The following is a 27,855-nucleotide window of genomic DNA, read 5'->3' as shown; positions in this document are numbered from 1 at the left end:
GTCCTACAAAGAATCTGGGACTTCATTTTTATCCCTCCGAGACTTGTGGGCTTTTCTCTTATATGCCCCTTCTCCTTCCAGTGGTTTTAGACGTCATAGACTGTGCTCTTTGTATAAATGAGCATATTCTTGATATAAACTAGGCTCTGTCCCATGTGCAAGCCAGTTTGATGATGATGTTCCACCAGATCTCCTCCATCGTAAATACTTGTTTTGAATTAAAAGTTTGAACTTAAAGCTAACACTCAGTTTCTAACTGTAAAATTGAAATCACCGAGTTAAATGTTTTCCTTATTGTTCAGAATGTGTTAAAGATGCTCCAAATTTACCTCAACGACGTATTTTAACTGCACTACTGAATAGACTTTTATTATCAATGGATTATTATTGCACTGAATATATGTTAAAATGAAAATTAAAGAAAAAATAATTTTATCAAGGGCCCCTACAGGTAGGAGGTAAAACCTACAGGTGAAATTGATTTACTTTATTATGCATTTTTAAATCAATTTATAGCACAGATAGGCAATAATTTTTCTTTTAGATCACTTTTATTTTCTTCTCTGAGCTCGAAAGAAATACCATTTTTCAAAATTTTCAAATTTTCAAAAACCTTTCTATCATTAGTTGTACATCTATTATTGGTACATTTAATGTATTAAGATGTTCATTTTTTTCACGGAATTGAAATACAAGTATGACAAGTCGAGGGGATGAACGGACACGAAAAGAAAAGTACTTCAGCAGTGTTCTGAAAGTTGATTGGTCGAATTCGAACTAGCTCATGTTAAGGTGCTGCCAACAATTTATAAAATTTTATTTATGAAACTAAAAAGTTATTTTATGTCTTTTTTATGCTAACTTTATAGGGAAAGTTTGCAAGATTCAATATAGGTAACGAAGCTCAACACAGGAGATCAAATGGGTAAATCCATGTCAAATCAAGTTTTTTTAACTTTTTGAACCAAGGTTCTCCGATTTTCTTCATTTTCAGATATGTGCAAGTTAATTATGCGCTAATAACATAGCCAAATTTTTAGTTCATTTGCATCAACAGTTCTAGAGATATTGACGTTTTTGTTAAGGGCCGGTTTCCAATACACTACACCGTACTCCAAAAACTAAAAGTGACATTATTGTGCCAAGAAATAGTCATAAAGAAATAAAAATAAGCATGTCTCATCAGTTTTTGATGCAGATTTCGAAAAGTTACATTATTACGGATTTCAAATTTATTGACTGCACCCCTTTATGTGGTCATTATATCAAAACACCACCAAAAAAAAATCAGTTTTTTATAAAATTTTTATCTTCAAAGCCATAAGTAACTGTCTGGAAAATATTATGAAGGATAAATGTGTAGTTATTACATAATTCAAGATTGAATTTGAGACCTAAATTATGTATTTGACTAAAATGACAGCTTGTTATAGGATATACATATATTAAATTATCTATTTTAATGAATATATGCCTAGTAAATATATTATATATATAATGTTAAAGGTTACTCCATGTCATATTTTGAGAATAATAGTAGTAGATCAGCATCAGTTAGTTAAAAAGTTTTAACTTATCCTTTCATGCAATCTTTGGTTCGGGTTCATAAGAAAAAGGTCAAATCAAAACACTAAAAAAGTAGTTCAAGCATGTATTGTATAAGCTTAATGAAACTTGTTCATACTTTTTAATACCATATAACAAATTAGGGAATAATTACAATTTGATTAATATAATGAGGTTATTGTTTCCTTAAAAATAGATTGAATTTATTGATTATTATTTGCTTTTCGTTATCATTAATGGAATAGTTTCGTCAAGAGTTTGAAAATTTGGTACACCAATCAACTTAAGCACAACATCATTTGGTATGAAGCAAATATCTTCACGTTGAGGCCAATGAGATAATTAAGATGAACCTTTAGGGTGCATACATTTTACTCGAACATCTCATTCAGCATCATTTTTCTGAAGGATCAAGGCAATCTACCAACAATGATCATACATGACAGCAGCATATGATCCCACAACAATCTCTTCTTCTAGACAGAACACTTCATTAAAATTGTGAGTGTGAGCAAATTCAACATCTTCACTGCATCGTTTAGCTCCAATTTTGTCACGACTTATTGGAATGAAATGATGATAAGATCTTGTACCAGGAATAGAATCTTCAATGTTTGCATACCGATCAGCATGTAAAGAGTGCAGAGTTGGGTCATTTCCTTCTGCTGAATAACCTTAAATATCACATTAGGTATATGACTTTCACAAAACTTAAACATACCTTTTTTTGTCAAAATATGATTGTTGTCTAGTCAGACTTTCTGCTCCAGTGAGTCCTGTCACAGTCCCGCCGATTCCGTCCCATGGAGATTTTCCGTGAGATGTCACAAAAAAGTTTTAATGAACTTTCAAACCAAATTCATGTTCAATTTGGCAGAGATTAAAAAGTTTTTTTCTATTTTTGTTCTGTCCAGCACAACAAACTGGGAAAAACAGAAATCATACTCAACGGATTTTTTTCCTTGAGATCATTGATGATAATATCTAAAACCTTGTACACATAATGCACATCATGCTTGTTGTCATCAGAGATGATGGTGTACGACAAGTCATTTCGGTAGTAAATTACAACTGGATGGAGCGTATACATGAGGTTGTTGCAATGAAAACTCTGGACCTCATCTTGAACCACAAAAGAATAATTTTCAGCAAGAAAAAAAGAAAAAAAAATGTTTGGAGGAAGAAAAATCCGTACCGCCAAGCATGGTGGTGGAAACATTATGTTTCGGGAGTGTTTCTCTGCGAAGGGGAGATGATAACTTTAACACATCAAAGGGAGGCTGGACCATCCTTAGGGAAATCTTGGGTGACAACCTCTTTACCTCAGGGCAGAAGAAATAAGGCATTGTCTAGTGGCTTCATCGATCTCTGATTCAAAAGGTGATGATTTCGAATTGGAACAAGAAGATGAAGAATATGCCCTACCACCTCAATCAAGTTTTCTGATCTGATGTTTCTTTATTAAGCCTTTAGGTAATTAATTTTGTTGAATACTATAATTAGTTTTGCTAGATGTTATATGTATTAATTTACAGCTACTTGATACATTTAACATTTCAAGAAATACCAGGATTGTAATCAACTCCGCCTTCTAAAAAACTTTAATCAACCAACTATTAGGAGAGTCAATAAATCTTGGCAAGGATAACACGATCTGGCACAAACAAATAGGAAATGGAGAGAGTTCACTCATCCATTCTGTTCCTAGGAATTCATATTTTTCCTCATTTGGATATCCAATATGTCTTCTGATCCTCTCTTCAATTTCATGTCAAAGGGATATTGCCTTTTAGTCTTTGTGACCCACTCGGTGGATATCATCTTCTTTTATGGAATAATCCTGCATTGTACAAGTGTGCTTAACATCAAGGTGTATACTTCTGACCTCGTGAATTATTGCCTGTATGCTCCAGAATATACAAATTATTCCAGATCTTTTACTAGATCATCGTATACTTCTACATATAAGAACTATGGAGTTCCATAAAACGACAGAATAATCGAATAAAAGATCCAGTGAGGAATAGGGATAGTTCTCATCTTAAATCTACTGCTCCTTAATTGAAGTTATTGAGTTCTTTCCTTCTTAAGTCAACTCTGCTTCGTCTTTTAACCTAAGAAAACTACTTCATTGATAAGTGTCCTTGATGCATATAATGTAGAAATGTCTATATGGATAATTATTTTATTGGAATATTTGAATGTCGTTGCAATTTCCAAAGTTATTGACTCAGGAATCACAAGGCAAAATTGTCTTATTCAAGGTATCATATTAGGTTATTTTAGCAAGATTTGACTTTTAAATTTATATTTATTATATTCAAAATAAATGACAAATTAAGATGTTATTGTTAGTTTATGTTTTTCAAATGAACATTTCAAATTAAGTGCATAATATCCACTTATTCTTGATATACTATTGATTTCTTCGTTATACTGATGATTATATAAATATATTTGAAAATGTATGTTCTGAACAATTTTTTATTCATAACAACTTTTTTTTTTTGTCATATCTTTATTTCAAATATTAAATCGTATCTACTAGTAATTAGTTATAATTTGTCCCATCAAATAAATATTACAAACTAAATATTATAAATTATTACAAGGTGACGAAATACTATTTTTTTTGAATAAAATAGTTTTAATCTATTTAAAAAAAATAATTTAAATATTATAATTGTCGAAGGGTAAAAATTTACACTAATACGAATCGTATAAGTAAATACAACACTATTATATGATGTATTAATACAACGAAGTTTTATAAATTTGAATTTCCTTTTATATTTCCTCCGCTTTGACGTAATCAAAATAGCAAATACAATTTTAAACAAGAACAAATAAATCTTTTATCGATACACCTTATATACATGGTCGTTACAATCCGTCGTTCAAGTGTTAAAGGAGATTATAAGGTTTAGAGAAGAAAAAATATTCAAGTTGAACTATTGCTCTCTCATCTTTCATATTATTGCCAAAAATCCTTTATCTTATTTCCTCTTCTCTAAATCTTATAATCTCCTTTAAAAAAAGTGCACAAAGGTACATAATAACATGCAAGAATCATGCTTAAAATTTGACCTCTTTATGTTTGGGTTAAAAAAAAAAATAGACGATTGTAAATCAAAAAGTTGGTTTTTAGGAAAATTCTATTTAAAGGCCGACATGCCATTAAAGAACAACAAATTGTTACCTGAACAATATCTTGTGCCTTAAAAAACTATATAAAAGTTTTGAGTAAAATCAATTCATTAGTTTGACCGTGATTCCTGGACACACAAACATACAATTGCATTTAATATATCGATTGAAGGTAGTGAGTTTCAAGTTTCAACACTACATGCATCAGAGAGGCATCTTGCATTGGGTAAAAGGACAACCTTAAGATCAACTAAAGTTACTGGTGAAGTTGTTCAACGTAGAGTCGGATAAATAAATCTAGAGTTAAGTACACTTTAATGTATCCCGTAATAGTGGAAGTGGTTGCAGATACTGGTGCTAAGTGGAAAGAAAATAATTTTTTAAATATGGATATTAAATAATCCTAGCAAGAGGGAAGCACATGCAATGAAATCTCCATTTCAAATGGCTCTAGCAATTCCTTGTGGATCCTAAAAGACTGTCACAGACGCTTGGACTGGGTTTCATAGTATCCCGAGAAGAATTGACTAACACATGATTACTAATTTTACTATTGGGAAGATTTCGGTAAACAAAGTCCCCACAGGGATCCTTATCGAGTCAAAATGGTTACAATAGCTGTCTTGATGAAACTATGGTTGATGTGGTGAGAAAAATGCGTTGTGAAGACGATACTTCACTCTACGAAGAACTGTTAGTAAGTCATTGGTGGAGGATAATTGAATTTTTGGAACATATAGAAAGATCAGGTGTTGTTCTCAACTAGAAAAAGTTTCAATTTTGTTGATTTAGCTGGATTTAGAATTTCTGATAACTGGGTTGAACCTGGTGTAAGTATATTGATGCCATCCTATCCTTTCCATCTACCAAATCTAAAACCAATATTTCATGACAGTTTAGACTTACTTTGTTTGTATGGAAAAGTGTACTGAACGAAGATTTTGAAAAGGCAAAAATCTAGTTATAGAAAAAATGAAAGAAGGAACTCAAATATTAGGTCAGAGTAAACTGCCTTAGGACAGATTGCTCTTGCAGAGGTCTTGGTTATCACTTCAGACCACAAGCCATTTGTTAAGTTGTCGGGAGATCGAAGTTTAGATGAAATTCCGAATATGCGACTGTTTCGACTAAAACAACGGACTCTCTTGTAAATTTCTAAATTATGCATCTCCTGGGTAAGATAAATACAGTTGCCGACACATCATTTCGATATCCTACTGGAGAAAAAGCGGATACCACAACAACAGTAGAAGAAGATATAGTGATGGCGTTGGTGAATTATAGATCTCACCTAGGAAGAATTACAAGGGCGAGATTAACGCATGCAACTAAAGACGATGATATATCACAAGACTTATTGTCTATAATCAAGGATATAAATGTTAGAGATTCTTTACTTAATGCCTTAGAGGCCTATAAGTATATGTTGGAATCTATCTACAAAGTGATAAGTGTGATTATGGACCAAGACAGGATCATTATACCTAAATAACTCCGTGCTCAGGTGTTACCGATACTTCATGTAGCTCATCAAGGTGTATTTACTATGATAACCAATGATTCCTCATTTGTATACTGACTAGGTGTAACTGAAGATATTGAGAAAACTAGGAAGGGATTCCGTCTTATGATTCAATTCCTCCATCACAAGCTCATTTCCCCCTGGTTATGCCTTGTATTCCAAACTCTCTATTTGAAGCCGTAGTGTATAATAATAGAAATAATAAGATGTCCAATATACGACGAGGGAATAACAAGAAATTGTATACCTGTCCTTTTGTAAACAGAGCATAAGTATTGCATAATTTATTACTTCGTTTATTTATCAAAAAGAATAAATTATGAAATCAAGTAAGAGGAGGGAATTGACAGTTGACAACAAAATACATAACGTACACGTCGTTACCTTTATTGTATCGTGCATTATTCGATACTTAATGGGAACAGAAAAAAGGCCCAAAATCATCTGGTAGTTAAATCAATCATACCAACTGCCATTTATTTTTTACATACTCCCAGACTATCACTGTCATATTATTTCTTCACCATTTTTAAAATGAATTACATATGATTAAAATCTACATAGTACTTTATTCGATACTATATTTCTTAGAAATATTTTATTAAAAGATTAGTTATCAGTAATTGTTATATTATTTCTATGAAGAAATAGCCAAAATTTCTTTGTATAAACAATAAAATGGCCTATGTACATATATATTATATAAGCTACGAGGGATCAACAAGAAATTGTATTCCTGTTCTTTTGGAAACGGAACATCAGTATATTACTTTGTGTATTTATCAAAATGAATAAATTATGAAATGACCATGATGTATCAAGGGAGAAGAGGGAATCAACAGCTGACAACAAAATACATAGGGTATTTTTGTGTTAGCGAGGTAACGCCGTGTTAAAACATACTTACCTCTATTGTACAACGCAACTTTTCCTAAAAAAGAAAAAGAAAGAAAAAAGGCCTGAAATCATTTGATAGTTGGCCAAATAAGTCAATTCCACCAATTACTATTTATCTATTATGTACTCCTAGACAATCATTTTGATACTATTTACGGTAATACGGTATTAAAAGCGTAGCTATACATATTTTTAAATGATAGCCAATATTTCTTCATAGAAATAATAAAATGTTAAATATAATCAGGTTTGTAAGTGTTCCGTTATTTTGGCATTCCGTTTAATTTTTTTTTCGTTCAGCGTTCATTTTTCAGCCATTTTTTTTGTTCCGTTCAGCGTTCGAGTCATAATTCATAACTCATAAGGTAGTAGCAGGTTTGTACAGTATATACACTAACGCGCTCGTTAAATGAAGCTGAACAGTTTTTGAGTCATAAAAAAGTTGGATACTCCAAATGAGATTGCTGAATTAGATTGAACGTAGAAAAACGAGAACGCTTTCATGTATGATTGGGGTGGCAAAACTTTTTTTTTCTGAAATGTCTTTGGGAATTTAAAAAAAAAAAAATCAAACTAAAGCTCAAAACACTAATAGCCGACTAAAAAAAACAATTTATCATTTTCACAGAAGTAGAATAGAATCCGTTGTCAATCATAACTATCTCCTCTAAATCCCAAATGTCCATAATAATTATGGATTAATTAATTCATAATTAATTTATTAAAATATATTATATATTACTTATGACGAACTCTTGATAATACTGAGTCATTGTAATAAAATTGCATATTTGTAGCACGTCAACCCAAAAGGAAGTTAAAATAATTTTTCTCAAAATTGAAACTGGAATACATTTTCCAGAAATTGTTATTTCAATGAATAAATGATTCTGATTAATCCTTTGGAACAACAACAAATTGTACTTAAAGTTGCCAAAATTCACCGCAACATTTATAGAGTTAGGAAATTAGTATTTAAATTTAAAACTTATTAAATTTATAAGAAAATATTGGGGCTAAATTTATTTAGATAGATAAAACGGAGGCTTTAAACTACAATTAACACTCTCGGGTATCTCAATTCATCCCAAAAATTTGAATTCAAATCCTATAATTGACAATAATATCTCTTTGAAATATTGCTTGTCATAATATAAATATAAATGATTGAACCTTTGAATAAATGATTATACGATTTGTGTATTTTTCATTAAAAAAATAGTTTTTTTAACTAAACCCCGACATGAAGGCGATATTGAAAAAATACACTGTAGCCAAGATTAATAGAAATGCTATAAATCTTGATTGCAGACAGTAACGTTAAACTTAACATCAAACTCAAATATCAACTCAATTTTAAAGACTTCAAATCCATAAGAAAAATATTGTGTCTTGGTTTTTTATTTTTGGATATGTATGCGTTAAGAGCGTCATAATGTTTTTCATTAAGTACAAGATAAATAAAATTATTACTGCGTACAAGGGACATTAATAATAATTATGCACTTTTTAGAGAGGTTAGGTCATATTTATATTAATATTAATATCCGGGGCGTCTGCAGGGAGGAGGTTTTAGGCCCCTCCCCAATTTCAAAAATTGTCCCTGAATTTGCATAGTCGTAATTTTAGGATACTGACACCGTGGACAACTACACCCCTTCCAAAATTACTATGAACTATTGTAAGGGAACGCTAAAATCTTATTTTTACTGTTCAGCATTAAAAAAAATCAGTTCTGTTCAGCATTCCGCTAATTGAACACACGTTCCATGGAATGCCATTAAATTTTGCGTTCTGTTCACAACCCAGAATATATATTCGACAAGGGATCAACAAGAAATTGTATTCCTGTCCTTTTGGAAACGGAGCAAAACTATAACTACTTATTACATCGTTTATTTATCGAAAATAATACATTATCAAATAGCCCTACGTATCGAGTGAGACTAAACAATCGAGAGCTGACAACATGGGCTTAAAAATCAAATGGCAAGACATGAACACTTTGTACAATATCAGTCCCCTGTTATGCTATTTGTATATGAAACATAATTAATTAATAATAATCAGTGAAGAAATGAAAATGGCACGCACACAATACTATCTACTATAATATCAGTATCGTTAATCAATTAATCATCATTCCATCATCCCTTCGATCTTTTAGCTTTCATTCTTAATTCCATATTAATGATTTACGTTATACTGTATGCGTCATAACTCCTTGCAGACTTTTTATACAGATAATAACATTTAAATTTCCCAAAAATTCATAAAAAGGGAGAAATAAAAAAAAAACGGTTTTTGTTTAGTTGTTGGTTGATGAAATAAAATCAGCCGTAGGTCTTTTAGGAGCTGCAAAATACAGAAATGGGAAAAAACTTTGTCAAAAATCGTTTCGCGCATCAAAGCCGATGAAAAATCCTTCTGTTATTCTACGTAACTTCAGGATAAGAAGGACTACTTTATACAACACCAAGAAGCTCTACAACGAAACCGAATCCTTTGTCGATCGTCACAGATCAGGAAGACCAACATCAGTCCACACAAAAAACCTCATAAGGAGAATGTGAAGGCAAAGATAGACGCGAACCTTTGTGACAACATCTGTAAAATGGCCAGGGACCTCAGGGTTCACGAAACGTTAATTGTTAATTGTGCATTTTTAAGGATCATTTGTGTCTCAAGTTCTGGGTTATTGCAAAAGTTTAGGGCTTGCCGGCTTTACAGAGACAAAGTAGGCTAGAACGATCGACGATCTTCCTTAATAAATTGAAGAAACCTTTATTTTTTGGGACGAAATTTTTTTTCGCAGTCGACCCAGTCAGTAACTCCTGCAGCCTTTGGTACATTGGCAAGACCCAAAAACATCCCTCCCGAGGTTAAAATTCACCAGGGGTTCGAAACACCCAGCCAATCCCAAATACATCGGTCCTTCAGTTCTACGGCCTTAGCTATCTTTTTTATTTTCTTCACTCCTAGCAACAATTGAATAATAAAAAACTAACGAAATAATTAATTATAGCTAGAGTATAATAAGTTCTAGCCACAAATTTCCTGCTTTAAACTTTCTTTGTTTTGTCTTTTTGAAAGATGTTATGTTGAACAGCTGAAAGGACTTTGTAGTGACATCATTTCAGCTGTTGTAGTTACAATAAAGGACTAATAAGGACCAGTCCTAGGACTGACAAATTTTTATTAGTACCGGACTGATAGGGCTGCAGTCTTTTTAGATCGATCCAACACTTGGTATTAGCATTGTTTACTTATATTGGTTTGTAGACATAGCAGCAGAAAGTGAAAAGTAAAAAAAATAGAATTTCCTGAATTATTGGATATAAAATATAGGTATTTTACTCACATAGAGAGCACTTTGGAAAATGTCACACTAACTTGTGGAGAATATATATTTTTTTGTTTGCTCATCCCTAGAGTAGCAAAAGGGTGGAAGGTATCCTGAAATTTTACTTTGGGAATTTAGGGAATTTTAAAGTGAGTAGGTTATGTGATTTTGAAATGTTCCTTATACATTTAAGAGATAATTTCTGGTAGTATGGGTAGTTTTAAATCATTTTATAACAAACTTCCGCTGGAAGCTTTTTATTTTTTCTCTTTAGTAGTTCTTGATTTATAACTGAATTCTAAATATTTTTATCTGTTCGTATTTGAGACTGTGAGTAAGTAGTAACTTAAGTAACAGATATAACGATCGAATATAAAGGAACCAATAACGTAGTACATTAAATCTTGATTTAATGAAATTTTAGTCCTATCAACCAGATAATATATTCAACAATGCAACTTTTTAGTAATATTTTTTATATTTTGTCGATTAATTTGTTTGTTTTATGCAATAATATGTTGAAAAATATATTTTTTATCTATAATTTTTATATTTCCAGCCTTCAGTCTTAAAAATTTTCAGTTAAAAAATTTCTTTAGTCGAAAATCCTTTGTAAAGAATCTATTTTTTACCATTTATACCATGCAAATGATGCAGAGTTTGTATATATAATAAATGAGGCTCAAGGAAGCCTTCAAATGTTTCGAATGACAAACCTTACTAATACAACAATCCTTTAAAAAAAATAATATATATATATATATAAAAGACTACAAAAGGATAAACGTTCTTAGTCATTTTTTCAAAGACTATTTAAGTTTTTTTGTAATCTGGGTTAAATCCATTTATGGAATTTTAGATATCTGGACCCACAGCCTCTTAAAAAAATCCCCGGGCACTATTAGTCGAAAAGAGAAATGAGTCGAAATAAGACTAGCTTATTTTTTTAAAGTACAGTGTGCGGCAACAATGGGCCATTAAATATGTTCAATGAATAAAAAAAGGGATAGAGGGATGGTTGTTTTCTAAAAAAATCAGCATATATTATTTTAAAGTATTTGATCATTAGTTGATTAGATAATACAATATTGAAAATTTTGAAAAGGTCTAAAAAAATGTTGGGGCTTCCCGAATACATCCGGTTTCAATTACTTGATTTGAACAAATTGCATCAATTCAGAATTACATTAAATTTTAAAATACCAATTTGAGCTCTCTAAATTTTTTATCTGATGAGTATTTGTGTTCAAATAATTTTGAAAATTTTAAATTATAAAAAAAAATGAAAAAATCGTATTTTGTATATATTAGCAATTGAGGTATTTATAAAAATACACAACTATAGAATCTTGTTTCTAGAATGAAACCACGGCTATTCTGCTACTACTTATAAAGCCTGATTGCCACGCATTATGCAAAAGGGCCGCACCTTGTATAAAAAGAAATAATTAAACTTTATCATTTTTACAATTTACGAACGGATCTCATAATTTATAATTAAAGAAATGACAACTTTAGTATGTCCTTCTGTAATATCTGACATGAAATAATGCATTTACAACATCCTCAATCAATTTATATTTATCTATGTTATTCAGATATATATAAAAAAAATACCTAGTACTTTGCTGTCAGCTGACAATTTTTCCACATCTTTTTCCCTCATCAGTGGTCTAAACCTTGTATGTTTGTTCAATTTATAGTCGGGTCTTAACATAATGCATTATAGTACTACTGTATTTGCAGATTTGGTGCCTTCCCCTCTGTTTTTTTTTGGAGGAGGAAATCTTGCCAAGTTCTATAATTAGGAATGGGATTTTTGTACAGAAATACACCGTATTGCAACTAAAAAAGGAAAAACTGTTGGTGTGCGTGCTCCATAATCATTTTTTGTTCATTCTTAATTAAATCATTGTACACTTCGTTAACGTTACACAACCTTTAATGCAAAAAGAAATAGAAAAAGAATCCCAAAATCTGTTGCTAGTTAGCCAATTCTTCAAAACTATTCAATATTCAATTATTAGGCTGATAATTGTTCACAGCTTGACAAAAACTCATTCTAATTCAAGCAATTCACTTTCGAAATACTAATTAGTGGAAAAGAAACAGAATCATCAGTAGCTGTATTTTGTGTTAGTTATGTAATGTCGTGTTGATGTTATTATCTATCCTTGAAAGAAGAATTCTCAATTTTCTAAAAAAAACCTAATAAAATATATATGTCTTTCCATAAGAAAAAGGAGCAAGGAAATGGATTTGACTAAAATTTACTATATTATATTGTTGACTGTAGACCATCTCAGAAATTAAATTTTGGGTTTGAAACGCAATCTCACTTTGAGTTCTAAGGCTTTAAAAATGAAGAAATTAGCATTTTGATGAATATTTGATGAGCGATATATCGTCAACCAAAGCAACGATAAGCAAGTATATTACATCATTAAAAAGCTATAAGTCATGGAATTAGGAGTAATGGTGTAATTTATAATAATTATAACTTCATTTATAAAGTTTTTTTTTTTCATTTATTATATTTTCATATATGTAATATGTTTGATAAAATTTTTTTTTAAAACTACTGTCTACTGCCAACAATAACACAGACTAAATTTTAGTCAAATCTGTTTCTTCTTGAAAAAAAAAAAATCATATAATTGACTGCTGATATTAACCGTGCGCGATCCCTTCGGCGAAAAAATTATTGAAGAATACCATTTTGCCTATGGGACACTTTGCTGAATGACCACTTTGCCGAACAGACACTTTGACGAATCCCCACTTGGCTAAACGTACACTTTGACGAAAAAAATAAGAAATATATTTGATGATGCTGCAATACTATGTTATTTGTAATGTTAAACCAATTTTAAAAGATAAAATATTTAATTATTTGCGACAAATTACAATGATGAAGTATTGTTTAGTTAATAGTTGATTCCTTTCTTTATGAGGATGCTTCAACAGCTGGCTTAAATTTATAATAAAAAATCAGTACAACTTTCCAATAAATAATTAAACAAATAAATTAGCAAAAGAGAAAAAAATTTAAAGAAGAGAAAAATTCAATAAATCGAAATCAATGACTGAAATTCAATGGACAATACGAATTAATCAATCGTTTATTTATAACCTATTGAAGCTACTATGTATTTGGCCAGGTCTTGATTGACATTCCTCTATCCAGAGGTTGTCTTTTACCTAATAAATATCAAAATGTTTTTGTCAGTCTAATAGAACTACAACATGAATCATCATCAAATACATTTATAATTTTTTTCGGCAAGGGGGCTTTTGGCTATGAGGTTTTCGGCAAAGTGTCCTAGAACCAATGTTAACAAGGGTCTGAAAACCGTAGTACCATGTGTCTCGCTACCGACGTCTCCTCGAACTCTACAATAATCTCATACTTAGTAAAAAAACGACAAACTAAATACTCATATCCCTGATTTTGAGTTGAGTTTTTATTTCAGAGAAAAGGTTATGACATTCAATAACGTGTACAAGGTAAGCAATAACAACACACTAAATATTAATGTCTCAAACACAATACTGAATTATTATACTTATAGATATATATGTTCTTTAAGAGAGGAAAGGACCCAATTCAGGAGAGAAAGAGAGAAGGAGGAAGAGAGAGAGAGTCAAACGATTATTGTGAATAAGAGGTAATTTAAGTATCCATACCTGGTGTAATTATTACGTGAAGACATTTCTTTTACATTTATATAATATGTAAAAAAGAAAGCATTTTTTTCATTCAAAAAGATCCACGTACGTCATTTTTTGTAGATAAATATTTTAGTATTGCATGGTGATTTTTTTATCATGTCTATCTTTCTGCTCTTAACCATATAGTTCTCTCAACCATTTTTTTTGCGCGCATATACTCGTAAATAACAGAATTCTAAATGACGAATGAAAAAACTCACCTTCAGTCTGCGAAAAATCATTCATAGGCATGGAGGTGGATATGAACGAAAACAACAAGACATTGGATGAAATCAATGTTCTATTACCTGAAGATAAATTACAGGTAAGATGTTACATTATCTAAGAATAAATGAACCCTTTTTGATCTAGAAGTTCATTGATACAAATAGAAAAACAACCCCTATTAAAAGTTTGTGGAAAATGTGAACCTATATTGAAAATAAAGAAAATATTCAGTGCATTTTTAAAAATAAATTACTTACTAAACCTCCTCAACATGTAGTACTCTAACCAAGACTTGGGTGAGTGGGAAGTGGAAAACAGGGTATTTGTTCTAAAAATGTTTAAAAAGCTACCGTCATTAAACTTGGAATTGTAGAATATAATGCTGATTATAGGAAACATATCTTTTTCTCTAATCATTTGAATTATTAATTATTTTGTTTTCAGTTGGTTTCATTTATGAAAATTACAAATTCGCTCATTTAGTATTAATTTGAGATATTTTAATGCTCACTACAATGGGGACAGTCGCTACCAGTATTACAATCTTACGTGTATAATTATTTATTTTGTATAAATATATTTACGATTTACAGCAAGAATGCTTATTTTTATAGTCCTGAAGAGGTTACAATAGTGAATTTATCATTAATAACTGGTGTGGATCCAGATTTGCCATTTCACGGGTAATTTACTTCTTTGGGATCTCCACATATGAATTATATTTGGCTGAGACCTTATGCTTGACCCTCTCCCAGAGAGAGAAATCGCATGAGTTCAGGTCTGTGCTTTTTTCTAGCCAAGAATCTGGCCTCCAAAAGTGAGGAAATTTTGTGGACAAGACACCTTGTACTTATTTGGCCTCATGGGTCGGTTCACTGTCTTGTTGGAAAGTTTAATTTCTTCCTTGGGCTACTCTATTTATACAAGGAATGTAAATTAAAAGTGCGAAACCAGAGCCAGTACAATGGTACAGCTAGATCCGTATGAGGTCAGCCGGACCTGCCAAAGCTTCCGGCGCCGTGTGGCTGAGATTATAAAGAAATACGTATCTCATTATGAATAATTGAATATCATTAAATGTAGCATTCAAATCACAAAAAGTGTATGGTTTATCTAGTTCGTTCGTTATAAGCCTTTAAAGATTTCCCCAATTTATGTAGACTTCTCTTTATAATGAAAGATAATAATTCTACATTTAGAAAGTTCCAGTTATTTAATCTTTAATAAGTATTAACTTGGTGCCTCATTTATAATAATTCCTAACTAAAATTCGATTTTCTTAAAAATAATGATTGCAATCTATTTCTGTCTACAATGACAGTTTAGGGATTTGTCAGATTGCATCTGTAGTAAATCTACTGACTGATAAAATCTATAAATATATTCAAACAATAGCGGACACATTTAAGTAATTTCTATTACATTTTATCGTGTCTACATGAGATCCCTCTGAGTAAGGAAGCCAAAAGCAACTGTCTCGTTATTTTCTATATAATGGCTACGTCATAGTACTCATAAACAGAGATAAAAGTAGAATGGATACTTTTTAGAGGGCAAACACCTCAGTTATGTTTCCAAATTTATGATCCATTATATATTTTTTCCCTTTTTGTGTCACATTGACTTTGACCTCTCAAAATTTCATGGCCTCTTATTGTGACCATATGTAACTTTCCTTATCAAGTTTTATGAAAAGCAATCCGTTACTTTTCCCGTAATCCTGTCGACTAACAAACGAATAAAATAAAAAACAGACATAGCCTCCGTTCAACTTCGTTGGTGGAGAAGACAAAAAATAGCGAAGTATTTTTTGTGAGATACGACACTCCTTGGGCTGTTCTACATCAACATGTGTAGTAACACTCAGAAAGACTACGTTATGTATGTAAATGCATAAAAATCAATTTCTGAGGCCTTCATTTATTTATTCCTTTAATTATTATTAATTACCTTTCTCTGCAGCACAAATACAATAAGGCTAAAGTACGTCTTGACAATTATTGTCAATACTTTTCCTACCTGTATTTGTTATATTTCATCACATAATATATTGTTTTTCTATAAAGCAATATTTTTATAAGCAGGAATTAATTGGAAAAGTACTATATCCATTTATTTTCTATTTTTTGGAAATATATACATACATATATTAGTTAAAAGAAAGATGAAAGTTAAGTCTGCTCCTATAAGGTCAATACTGTTGTACAAAATAAACAGATTGAGAGCACCTTCAATGATTCTAATTCATTCAAGGCCTCGACAATAAAATCCTTTCAAAGTCCTTAGAGAACTAACAAGGAAAAAAAACTACCTTCCCTATTTTTTTTTAAATCCCTATGGGACATTACGTGCTTCGTTGATCCATCTATTATTATATGGCCTCCCATATGACATATATGCTCAAATTCAATATAACAGAATAAACGACTTATCCCATTTCTAAAAGGATTCTTGATAATAACTCAACTAATTACCTTTCCAACGAAGTTAAGTAGAGGTTATGTTTTTGCTTCTATTTATTAGTCACGAAGATTAAAGCAAAAGTTACAGATCGATTTTGATCAAACTTGGTACGAAGGTTATATATGGTCAGAGTAACCGTAAAAAATGTATAATCGACCAGAACTACCGAGTGCTCATTTTAGTTTGAAAATAGATATTGTGATCAAAAAAAGGAAAATGTACTGTGTAAAAAAAATTATATGTCAAAATTTAAGGATTTTTTTCAATCAGTCATTTTTTAAAAATAAGTTTAATTTCATCTTTGTGGGTCTTTATTATTCTCAAGAATATATACAGTAAACATATATAACATCATAAAATAATAAAAAAGTTAAAATGGAATGCGAAAATAAATATTCTACTTTAAAATTATACTACTCAATTATAGCCCACCATCCCATTTTTATCCAATTGAAACGTATTGAAAAACAATTTTGTATAAACTTTAAAAAAAAAGAAGTTTAATTGCTCAAATTTAATCCCTTCCAATAAATTTTAACTCTAAAATGTTGCAAAAATATTTTGACTTTTCTTTTAAAAAAGTTTGTAAGCATTCTGTCAAAATTGAGAAAACAAAACAAAACTTGCGGATGCCCCTAATGACGTCACCATTTTATAATTTTGCCCCAACTTGAAATGCATACTGGCGTTTGTGCACAGGAGTAAATATGAAACATGAGAACAGTTCTTATAATTTATTTGTAGAAGCCTCCAAGCGCAAAAAAACACCTATTTTTACCATCTCTAACATACTTAAAATTATTCTTATTCATTTACTTGCACCTTCTAGAGAAATGGACTTGTCATGTCATGATTGACGAATTAATTACATTAGGCTGAACTGTGTCGAAAATAGTATATTTAAATAATATATTTCTTTTTAATGTAATTAGATACAATATCATGTATATCCCCAAATACCATGAGTGTTCTACATAGTAAGGCTTAATAGGAGCAAATCATTTTATAAAGGTGTGTCTTAAATCATATCTATGCCATTACGAGGTATGTCCATCGTATATACATTGTCAACACAAAAACAAGATATAATGATTTATCTCAAAATTGAGTATGGAGGACGAATAATCATACATTTCAATCAACAAATGATTCTTTTTGACATTATAGGTGCCAAAAATTCCATGTAAAGTAGCCAAAATAGATCGTCACAATAAAAAAAATGACAAATTGATCGGTTTTATTTGAAAAAAGCCATATCGGGAGCAATATAAGTCTTTTATATCCAATAAAAGTTCTAAACTATACCGATAAGTATCGATTAATTTTATTCATCCCAAAAATTTAGATATAAAGCCTATATTTAACTCAAATAGGTCTATGAAATACTCTACTGTATCCATACATATATGAAGTAAAAAAATAAATGGGGATAGTGTATTGACGCCAGTAGAACATATTTGCATAAATCATAACATAAACCAATGTTTCACAACTAGTGTGCCGTGGGGGCAGTAGTAATAGATTTTTTAAATTATTATTTAGGAAAGTGAACATAGCTCTCTCCACTGTGTTAGAATACGAACTGATTTAAATATCAGTGGACAGTAGCCTGAAGTTTCAGCTCATACTAGTATAGACTTTACTTCATTTTGAATACTGGCTTCCAGTCAATATCCCTTGCTCTCAAAACGAGTAATCAAATTTATGTCGTCTTTATCCAATCACCTCTTTATGTGAGTCAGGGATTTTCATTGTAACTGTCACAATATGAAAGGAAAGGAAGAAACTGAAAACACTTGGAATTCTACTTTGGGTGTTATATGGCCTGGAAGGTTGACTTTCAATTCTACTTCAAGTCTAACAAGGAATTACACTTATAACTCTCGAGCAAAACCTTATTGTTACTCTCTGTCTTTGATGAATACACACAGACTTAGATTTTCACCTCTCAAGCATTAATCAATAATGATATTAGCTTTAAAGAATGCAAAAAAAACTTGCCCAGGTATTGTAGTTTACTTCAAGGCTGTAAAGGTTTCCATTCTAAGTCCCATTTGTTGATTTTTTGTTTCTTCCTGCCATAGATAATCAAAATTATCGTGTTCTGTGCTGAGTGGTTCCTATTAAATATCTCTTTTTCGAACTCCCACAGAAGGCGTCATATACTTCACGATATTCCAATATTTTATTACAACGGATACAAGGTCTCCAGTACTTTCCACGCAGTGTACTTTGAGGATTAATACTAAAGAGCTGCAACTATGCTTTTATGGAAAATGCTGTCAGCCAGTAAACCATTGGTTTTTTAACAGAAGTTGGATTTAACTTTTGTACAATTATGACAGTTTTATGCTTTTCCATTTCGTATAAGTCAATAATATTTTGAAAATTTGGAGATGAGAGAAATCATTGAAATCACTGAAATTAGGACATCTCAATATTTTTCTCCTTAGAAAAAGTTGTAGAAGTTTTTAAAATTATGAGTATTATCAAAGAAAAGAAAGAGAGGTAAATCTGTAGTTGCTGAAATTGGTATTTGTGGTTTCCAGGATCCATTAAAAAAATGCTTGAGGTAACATTTCCTGCTAGGACTAGTATTGCCCATAGAAATAGCTATTACATTAAACCCAATATTCAAAAGCTCTGAGTGTATCTGTATGAGCAAGTCATAAAGGGTTTCGGAATTGAAGTTAACCATAGGATAAAGTACAACGGTATCCCGATAACTTGAACTCATTGATTTAATAATAAACACAATATAAAGTGTTTATAATTTGACTTACATCCTGCCCTGTTAATCTTCCTCCAAAAAACTCCACTCTTTGAGCAGTAAAAACTTCCTCGACCAAAAGCAGAACTATTTTTTCATTATCTGACAGTGACTTGGCTCTTATAGATAAGTAGTGTTTAGATGAAGAAGATAGTAAAAGACGATGAGAGTTTTTCCGAGTGGTACGGTGGTGGTAAAGCTATCCCATGAGCGAACATCTGTTTATAAAGTGTAGGACTTGTATTGTGCCAAACGAGAGAAGTTGCTAAATAGGTAGGAGAAAAGCGTCTGATGTTTGGAGTGGATTTTAGAATGACGAGTTGTTCAGAGATGAACATTATTTTCTTTCGTTGCTAAGAGTTGCTACAACGAAAGAAAATAATGACGAATTTTGAAGAAGCATATTCATATCATTAACTGAATTATAAATTTATTATTACATAGAGATTTCATATAAACTAGTATATTTTGAAGCTTGTTTATAAAAGTAATAGTTTTTCGATCGTTATATGCTGAATCATTTTAGGAGTCACTCTGATATTTTTGTTAAAAATTGAGAATGAAAGATCCATTGTAATACTTAAAGTGAAATTTATTTCAAAGAATGCTTTGGATGAACCTTTCAAGCAGTAAAGTTGAATGAAGTCCTCTGTTTTCTTAGCAAATTATTTTCTGGAAGTTGTTCAGTGAACAATTTGGAACATAAGTCCTCAAAATTGCCCAGAAGATCCATTTTCAATCAATTTTCTTCTGCCTGAATTAGGCATAAATTTTCAGCAGAAAGTCATCTTGATGATGAAGCTTTTATTTTTTTCCTCCCATATTTTTCCGTATATAAGCATTTAGGAAGATTAGGGAACATTCTTGGAAGAACGTACGGTTTTAAATAACGGTTCTGGAGTTTAGGATCTATTGACGACAACTGTTTCTTTCAACTCTTTCGACGATCAACTTGACTCCCCGTAACAAATTCCTTATCTTGAAAATGTAGAGAAAAAGCTCTTGAATACTTAGAAAGGGCCTAAGCTCCGTCAGTTTCCCTAGATATGTCTTTAAGACAGCCAATTTTTAAGAAGTGGGAAGGAGTGAAGAGAAACGGTAGGATCCTTAAGTTCTTTGTTATATCCAGTACGACAACTGGGTGGACAACAACAAGCTGGGATGATTTAAAATAAACAACATTTGAAACATGGCATCAAATTTTGTATCTTCATTATATCAATAATATTCTCATATAATAATAGGATCCTTATTATAATGAGAGAAGATGATGTCAAGGAGTATTTGAAGAGACCACTTAATCAAATTACATAATTTTTTACTTACAAAATCCCTCAAAATGAACTATTAGTTCTCCAATGATATTAGATATTTCTGTTTAAGAGATTATGAATATGGGAAGTTAATGAGTAATTACCAGGCTTTCGGGCGATCAGGAAAAAAATGCGATCATAATTCATCGTAATATAGCAGCAATATAACGATAAGGACTATATGCGATCAGTGATGCAATCAATTTAATTGCAATCATATTCAAATATACAATTTATTTAAACTAATAACTAAACCTATATATGCATATATATATACCTTTTTCAAATGTATTTATTTACAATATTGTAGGATAATAAAGAATATATGCGTAGAAAAAAACTAAAATATATAGTCTGCCGGCGAATAATAAAATATCTGCATAAATTATTTCTCTTCTAGCTCTTTATTTGACATTAACAGGAGCTGCTTCTCAAAGTTGTCACTCTCAGCCTCTGTCTAATCCTACTCAGGGTCTGTTTGGCCTTGGAGAACAAATACTCGCTACACACACTACTGGGAAGCACGACATTGTATCTTTGAAATATCTTTTTGACCCTCCGGTAGGCCAAGACCATTCGTAGATATTTAATGTCATCAACCAGGTTTCTTTCCTCTTCCTACTTGGCCGTATTAATCTTTTTGGGACGTTTGGTGAAGAAAATACTCTCTTTCTGCACATCCTGAGACAGCTGGCTGGATAACTGATCTTCAAATATAGTGGTCTTCTGAAGGAGGGACTGTTTTGTTTTTTCTTGCGTCTCCTCAGTAAGAAAGGCTACTTTGAATTGAGGCAAACCTAACCCTTGACGTGTCAAGGCTTAGATGATACCAAAACCATAAGAAAACAGTCTCGAAAGTAATCTCAAGACAAAGACCGGTCTTGAAAACCACAGTACTATTACATGAGATGTAATTTTGTACAAATTGATCTTATACCATTTTTTTTTGTTGCTATTTTCTGAAGCAATATTAAGATTGGGACCGATTGCGATACTGCGAATATTGCAATTGACCGCCGATCTGGAAAAAATCTGATCAACAAGCCTGGTAATTAGTAATTATGAATAATAACAAAGTTTGATTAACATGAAAGAGAAGATTCACGTAGTTGAATGGAAGTATAGATATTAACAATCGAGGTGGAAGGAAAAAAAAAACACGCGAAAAGAGTGTGAGTCAACCATGTCTCTAAAATTCCATGATGTTGTGTACAAATTGCAAAGTCTAAACAATTTTAAATTATGAAAGGTTCACATCACAGTATTAGTCATATTTTTTTGAATGAATGATAACCCAAAAATACATTTAAAAACTTATTAATAACACTGTAATTACATTCTGCATAGATATACCAGAAAATATAAGATTTTTTATAGGTGCAACTCCATTTTGCATATGATTTAATATATAAAATTGTTTTAATAAGTGTTATTACTCATACTATAATTTCAGAAGGTTTATTTAAGTGTTCCAAAAATGGATTGTTATGTTTATATGTTAAATAATAGTAATCCAATGGTTGTTCAACAAAATGATGGGGGACATCCTCTCACAAAATACTTTTCTAGAATTTACTTTGTAAAATTTAATTTTATATTCAAACATTTCAATGATTATTCGATAAAAAAATAAGTGTATTAGAAGATAATAATTTAAGAACTAAGCTTCCTGGTAGCATCACATTCAACTTGGTAAGCAAGATGAGTAATATGAAACTAGTACGCTAGTTACATCTTAGTGATAATGTGAAAGGATAAATTATAAATTACCTTTTCACATTTGTCACAGACATAATGTATTTTATTCTCTATAAAAATTAATTATGCTATTATTATATAAAGAAAAATTAATTAATAATTCTCAGCCGATGAAATGAAAATGACACTGCACAATAATTACAATGTCTAATATAATATTTCTATTATTAATAATCATTCATCACTTCGATCGTCTATTTCTCTTTCTTAATTATGTAATAAAGATTTACATTATATAAAGTACTGTGCATATGTATTGGCACCCCATATATATTTTTTTTGTTTTTCTTATGATATTTTGATAGTTTAAAATACCAAATTGGGTCGAAGTAATTACTACTTATTATAACTGCTTATTAAAAAAGTACTAAATGATGTTTTTTAGAAAGCTTTTCGTCAAGATTTATTAGCTTATTTAAATATGTGCATAAGTATTGGCACTCTCAAAAGTTTCGGCTATTTTCATGGTCAGTTCTTGATATTTGTTGTATTTTTTTCATTCAAGTCTAGAATATCACTTTTTATATGCTTTTACTCAAACAAGAATTTCAGGAGACTCGAGATCTTCTTTAATCTGGGTACTTTAAATCCTCCATTGAGAATCTTTTTCGATGGGATGAACTACCTCAGTATTGTCTAGTATGGCCAAGATCAAATAACATTGTGTTCAAGTCAGAGAAAATATTGTTCATTTTTTGTAAGCAAATCCATTTCCCAGAAATTGGATTTTTTAAATCAACTGTTCGCAATATAATCAAAAAATATGGAGAAGTTTGTAATCGTAAAAGAACTGGTCGACCATCAAAACTATCTCTTCACTTGCAAAAAAAAAAGTGGTCAGGGAAGTCAAAATTAACACCGGAGCAAATACCAAAGTGATTTAGAGAAGAAGGGGATTGTTTTTTCACGAAAAACAATATTTAGAAGGCTTTACAATGAAGGCTATTATGGGAGACGTCCAAGAAAGACACCATTACTCAAACCTCGACACCTTAGATCAAGTTTAATGTTTGACAAAGAACACTTGGATAAGGATATGACTTTCTGGCCAACAGTATTGTCGTCAGATGAAACAAAAATCGATATTTTTGCTCACAACTTTACCTAGTTCGTTTGGAAGAAATCTGGAGAGGCCTTCTCTCCTCACATGATATCTACAGTAAAGCATGGTGGTAGATCAATCATGCTTTGGAGCTGCATTTCTTCCAAAGATATTGGAAGGTTAATCTGACTGAATGAAAAAATTAAAAAGAGGATGATGGCAATATTTTAGACGAAAATTTGAAATCCTCCGTAAAAAGTATATACCATGGTCGTAAGATGTTATTCCAACTAGACAATGACCCAAAACATTCCAGTAAATTCGATCCTCGAAGCTTCAAAGGAGTAAGATTTTGGATTCCGTTCAATTCAGACCTCAATCCAATAGAAAATCATTGGGGTAAGTTTAAAGAACAGGTTCATGCCAGAAAACCCCAAAATATCCAATAACTCGAGTCATTTAGTATTGAAAAGTGTCAAAATATTCATTTTACAACTTGATAGAACTTAATTGTTAATTAAAATTAATTTATAAATTATAATAAAATATTAGTAGAAGTTATCAGAAATAAACCAAATGCAATATTGAGTAATACTTTTGCTATGTATTTTTTTAAATTATTCCCTTTAAAATAAACGTTTCTTATTATTATCGTTTTATCCTATTATGTCATTTTTTTGGTTATAATAATAGAGTATCTAAGTAAAAATGTGGGGTACCAATACTTATGCGCATGGCTATATATTGTACATACTTTTTAGAAGAGATGATTCTTAACTTCAACGGATAAAATGTTCCATCTAAACATCATTTTTTGTAATTTTATTGCAATTGACTTTTAGAAAAATGTTAAAGGTAATATCTGTAGCTATCCTCCGTTGAAACACTGACAGTTTTTTTTTGATAATTTTTGTTCAAAAATGTTGTATTCTTGGAAGATATATCAATTGTACACGTGACTTCTCATAGATTCTCCGATACTGATGAAATAAAAAGCGAGTAATATTGTCCAAAGTCAATTGTGTTTTGCCATTTGATTTTTAAGCATAAAAAATACCCTTCCCCTTACAAGAGGTTAATTGATTGACCCTTTGTCCACTCCTATTAGTAGAACTCATTGTCTTATATTAACTTTTGTTAGTTCATTAAAGAAAGGGTGTTTAAGAGTAACTTTTCTCCCAATATCATATAAACATACGATATGTGTAGTAACTCACCTTAAGAAAAGTTCATATAGATATACGTATACATGTACAGTGCACACGCACGATAGATGTGGTAATCCGACTTTTCCTACTGGGTTTAGTACTTTTCCCTCTTTCGGAAGAAAAGGTTGAGAGATTCATTTGTAATAATTAGGGAATTGTTCACAGCTTACATACCTTTTTTGCGTGAGAGGGTGATATTGAATGTAAATGTGTGAGTCTAACAGAAGTTATATGGAACAACGTATCTCAATAGACAACACTCTCGGAAGAAATTATTCACTGGAACTAAATATACGTAGGTTCGCGTCTCGACCGTTCCTAGAGAATACCTTATTTATGTGCTTATTTTGAACCCCTGTTGACTGTTGCTTAATTCTCTTTTGAAACATTGTTATTCTAACTCAGCCAATTATACTGTTTTCATGATTGCTGATGATGTATACAAATACTTGAGAAATACCATGTGTAGATTGAGAGCCCTGAATGATTCATTTTAATATGATTACATGAAGGATCAAACCATAATAACACTATTTAAATTTTCACTACAGGAGTATCGAGAAGTATTTTCTTTCTTTGATCGTGATGGGGGAGGAACAATAACTTCTGTAGAGCTTGGACAAGTCATGCGTACCTTTGGATGGAATCCAACTGAAGGAGATTTACAAGTAAGTCCCTTAGAAACATTATTTTGACAAGGAGAGTTTTTATGTGACGTCATCATTGATGATGTTGGTCATCTTAGTGATATAAGGAATCAAATTTTATAAGAATCAAAACTCTTTTTTCATTAATATTAATGAATATTTTGAGCTACTCATGTCTATTTGAGTGCAAAAATGGGACCAACAAATAAAAAGTCTTAAACCTTCACTCTCTTACAAAAATATGTGCATACATATAACATACGTTACCTCGCTTACTACAAAATTTACATTGTATTTTGTTGTCAGCTACCAATATTTCGGTTTCTTTTCCCTCAATCATTGTTTTGAACGTTGATTGGTTGAATAAACTCCTTTTAAGCTGTGAAAAATTTTGGAATAAAAAAAGAAAAAAACAAAGTAGGGACAAAACACAAAAAAGGTTGCATGATACAATAAAGGTAACGTCTAGGTTTATTTATATCAGAGTCTATTAATTTTAAAATACTTTTAAGTCAATTTTCTTTCTTATATACACAGTTTAGAGCCAAAAATAAACTTTCAATTAAATTTGCCAACATCTTTCTTCAATTATCATTTTTCCCCATCCCTAAATTGGTCCAAAATAAAATAGATTTTAAAAATCTAGCCATTTCATTAGTATTTTTTAATATCTATTAATTAGATTTCATTGAAATATTACTATTTTCTTTGGAATCATTTTGTATTCAATGCTAGTGTGAATGTTGTTTCTTTTTGTAAAAAAAACAATTTGATCAAGTTTTCATCAATATTTCTTTTAAATTTGTCAATTTTATTTTATAAAATATCAGCCATGATGGCGTCATTGAAAACTCTATATATATACGAATAATGTATTGAAATAATAATTATCATTTTATTATAACTACATTTTTTTTTAAACTCAAGGAAATGATTAACGAAATCGATCAGGACGGAAACGGATGCATCAGCTTTAATGAGTTTATTTATTTAATGACCAAAAATGTACATGACGATGGCGATATCGAAGAGGAGATTCGTGAAGCTTTTCGTGTATTTGATCGTGAAGGCCATGGCTTTATTACTGTACCAGATTTAACACAAGTCCTAACCACCCTGGGTGATAAATTGACTGAAGACGAGAGCTTGGAGCTCATACGGGAAGCAGATATTGATGGAGATGGGAATGTAAACTACGAAGAGTTTGTTACAATGCTTTTACACAAAAAACCTCCGGGATCAAGTGGATTTTCTTCTACCAAAGAAAATGTCACAAAGCATTCAGTCTAACACATTTCTCAATAGTCTCAAATCTATATAATAGTCATATATACTTTTTTTCATTTTATTATACCATATCTAGAACACATTCTGTACTGTCCAAAGCCATGAAAATGGCTTTTGAAAGTACGATATACCCATATATAACAATATACAATATATATTTTTAGGCATAGTACTTCCAGATCTGTACTCATAATATGTATGCAAAAGTCCCATAGATATTATTTCGAAATAAAGATTTCAATCATAAAATTCAAATCTTATTATTATACAATATTTGCATAGGAGTTTAATATATGAAACAAATCTTCAGGATTCCAAACACTCGTTACACGCACTTACTTTTTGATTTATGGTTTTGTGTGCAAGGTAATTTTGCTGTAGATTATACTATTCCAATTATTTATTAATTTAGTTGACATAATTTTATCAAAAATATAGGAGATAAATATACATAGGAGTGAAAATGCTGTTTGAATATTTATCTCTTGCGTGGATAAAATTCAAAATACAACGTACCTACTCTTGTACGTGGGGGAATCCTTGATTATTTGGCAATCCTTGAGATGAAGGATCTCATATTATTTTATGAGAACGAATACAGGGAGGAACAGACACACGGTAGATAAATTAGAAAAAGAAAAATTATCATTCCTCTTTTGGTCGTATTAATAAATTTATAAAGGATCACGTCGGTTTTTCCAACTCCGTCTCTGAAAAGAATATAATGAACTCAGTTCTGCGATATGGTACCATGTATTTTATGGGTACCTCCAATATCCGATTCACTCTTAAATTTCTACTCGGATTCTAACTCTAGCCAAATATTCATGTTGTCTTTTGGAGTCCAAGTCGCTTCACTTCAACTCATGGAACCTCGGAAAATAATCAACTTTGCAAAGATGTGCTATAATTCTCGTGTGTTGTTTGCTCCTATCATCAGCTCCAAAAAGTTA

At 31.0% G+C, this 27,855-nt stretch overlaps 1 protein-coding gene and 2 long non-coding RNA genes across 3 annotated transcripts; 1 reads left to right on the top strand and 2 right to left on the bottom strand.

Moving 5' to 3' along the window:
* Positions 1 to 1,639: 1,639 nt before the first annotated feature.
* On the bottom strand, positions 1,640 to 3,689 carry LOC121121900 (uncharacterized). Its single transcript, XR_005865616.2, has 2 exons — positions 2,288 to 3,689; positions 1,640 to 2,240 (listed from the first exon to the last, which is right to left on the bottom strand). It is a non-coding gene; the product is annotated as an uncharacterized lncRNA (long non-coding RNA).
* Positions 3,690 to 4,331: 642 nt separating this feature from the next.
* On the bottom strand, positions 4,332 to 6,423 carry LOC121122262 (uncharacterized). The gene is made up of 2 exons (XR_005865760.2): positions 6,198 to 6,423; positions 4,332 to 6,004 (listed from the first exon to the last, which is right to left on the bottom strand). It is a non-coding gene; the product is annotated as an uncharacterized lncRNA (long non-coding RNA).
* Positions 6,424 to 14,238: 7,815 nt separating this feature from the next.
* LOC121121975 (neo-calmodulin) lies at positions 14,239 to 27,151 on the top strand. Its single transcript, XM_040716974.2, has 3 exons — positions 14,239 to 14,511; positions 25,520 to 25,636; positions 26,543 to 27,151. The coding sequence occupies exons 1-3, from the start codon at positions 14,437 to 14,439 to the stop codon at positions 26,903 to 26,905; spliced, it is 555 nt and encodes a 184-aa protein (XP_040572908.1). The 5' UTR covers positions 14,239 to 14,436; the 3' UTR covers positions 26,906 to 27,151.
* Positions 27,152 to 27,855: the final 704 nt, after the last annotated feature.

The sequence above is a fragment of the Lepeophtheirus salmonis genome, chromosome 8 (assembly GCF_016086655.4).
Source record: "Lepeophtheirus salmonis chromosome 8, UVic_Lsal_1.4, whole genome shotgun sequence".
Classification (NCBI taxonomy): Eukaryota; Metazoa; Arthropoda; class Copepoda; order Siphonostomatoida; family Caligidae; genus Lepeophtheirus; species Lepeophtheirus salmonis.
Note: the sequence above shows the minus strand (reverse complement) of the source record. Positions and strands in the feature narration are given on the sequence as shown.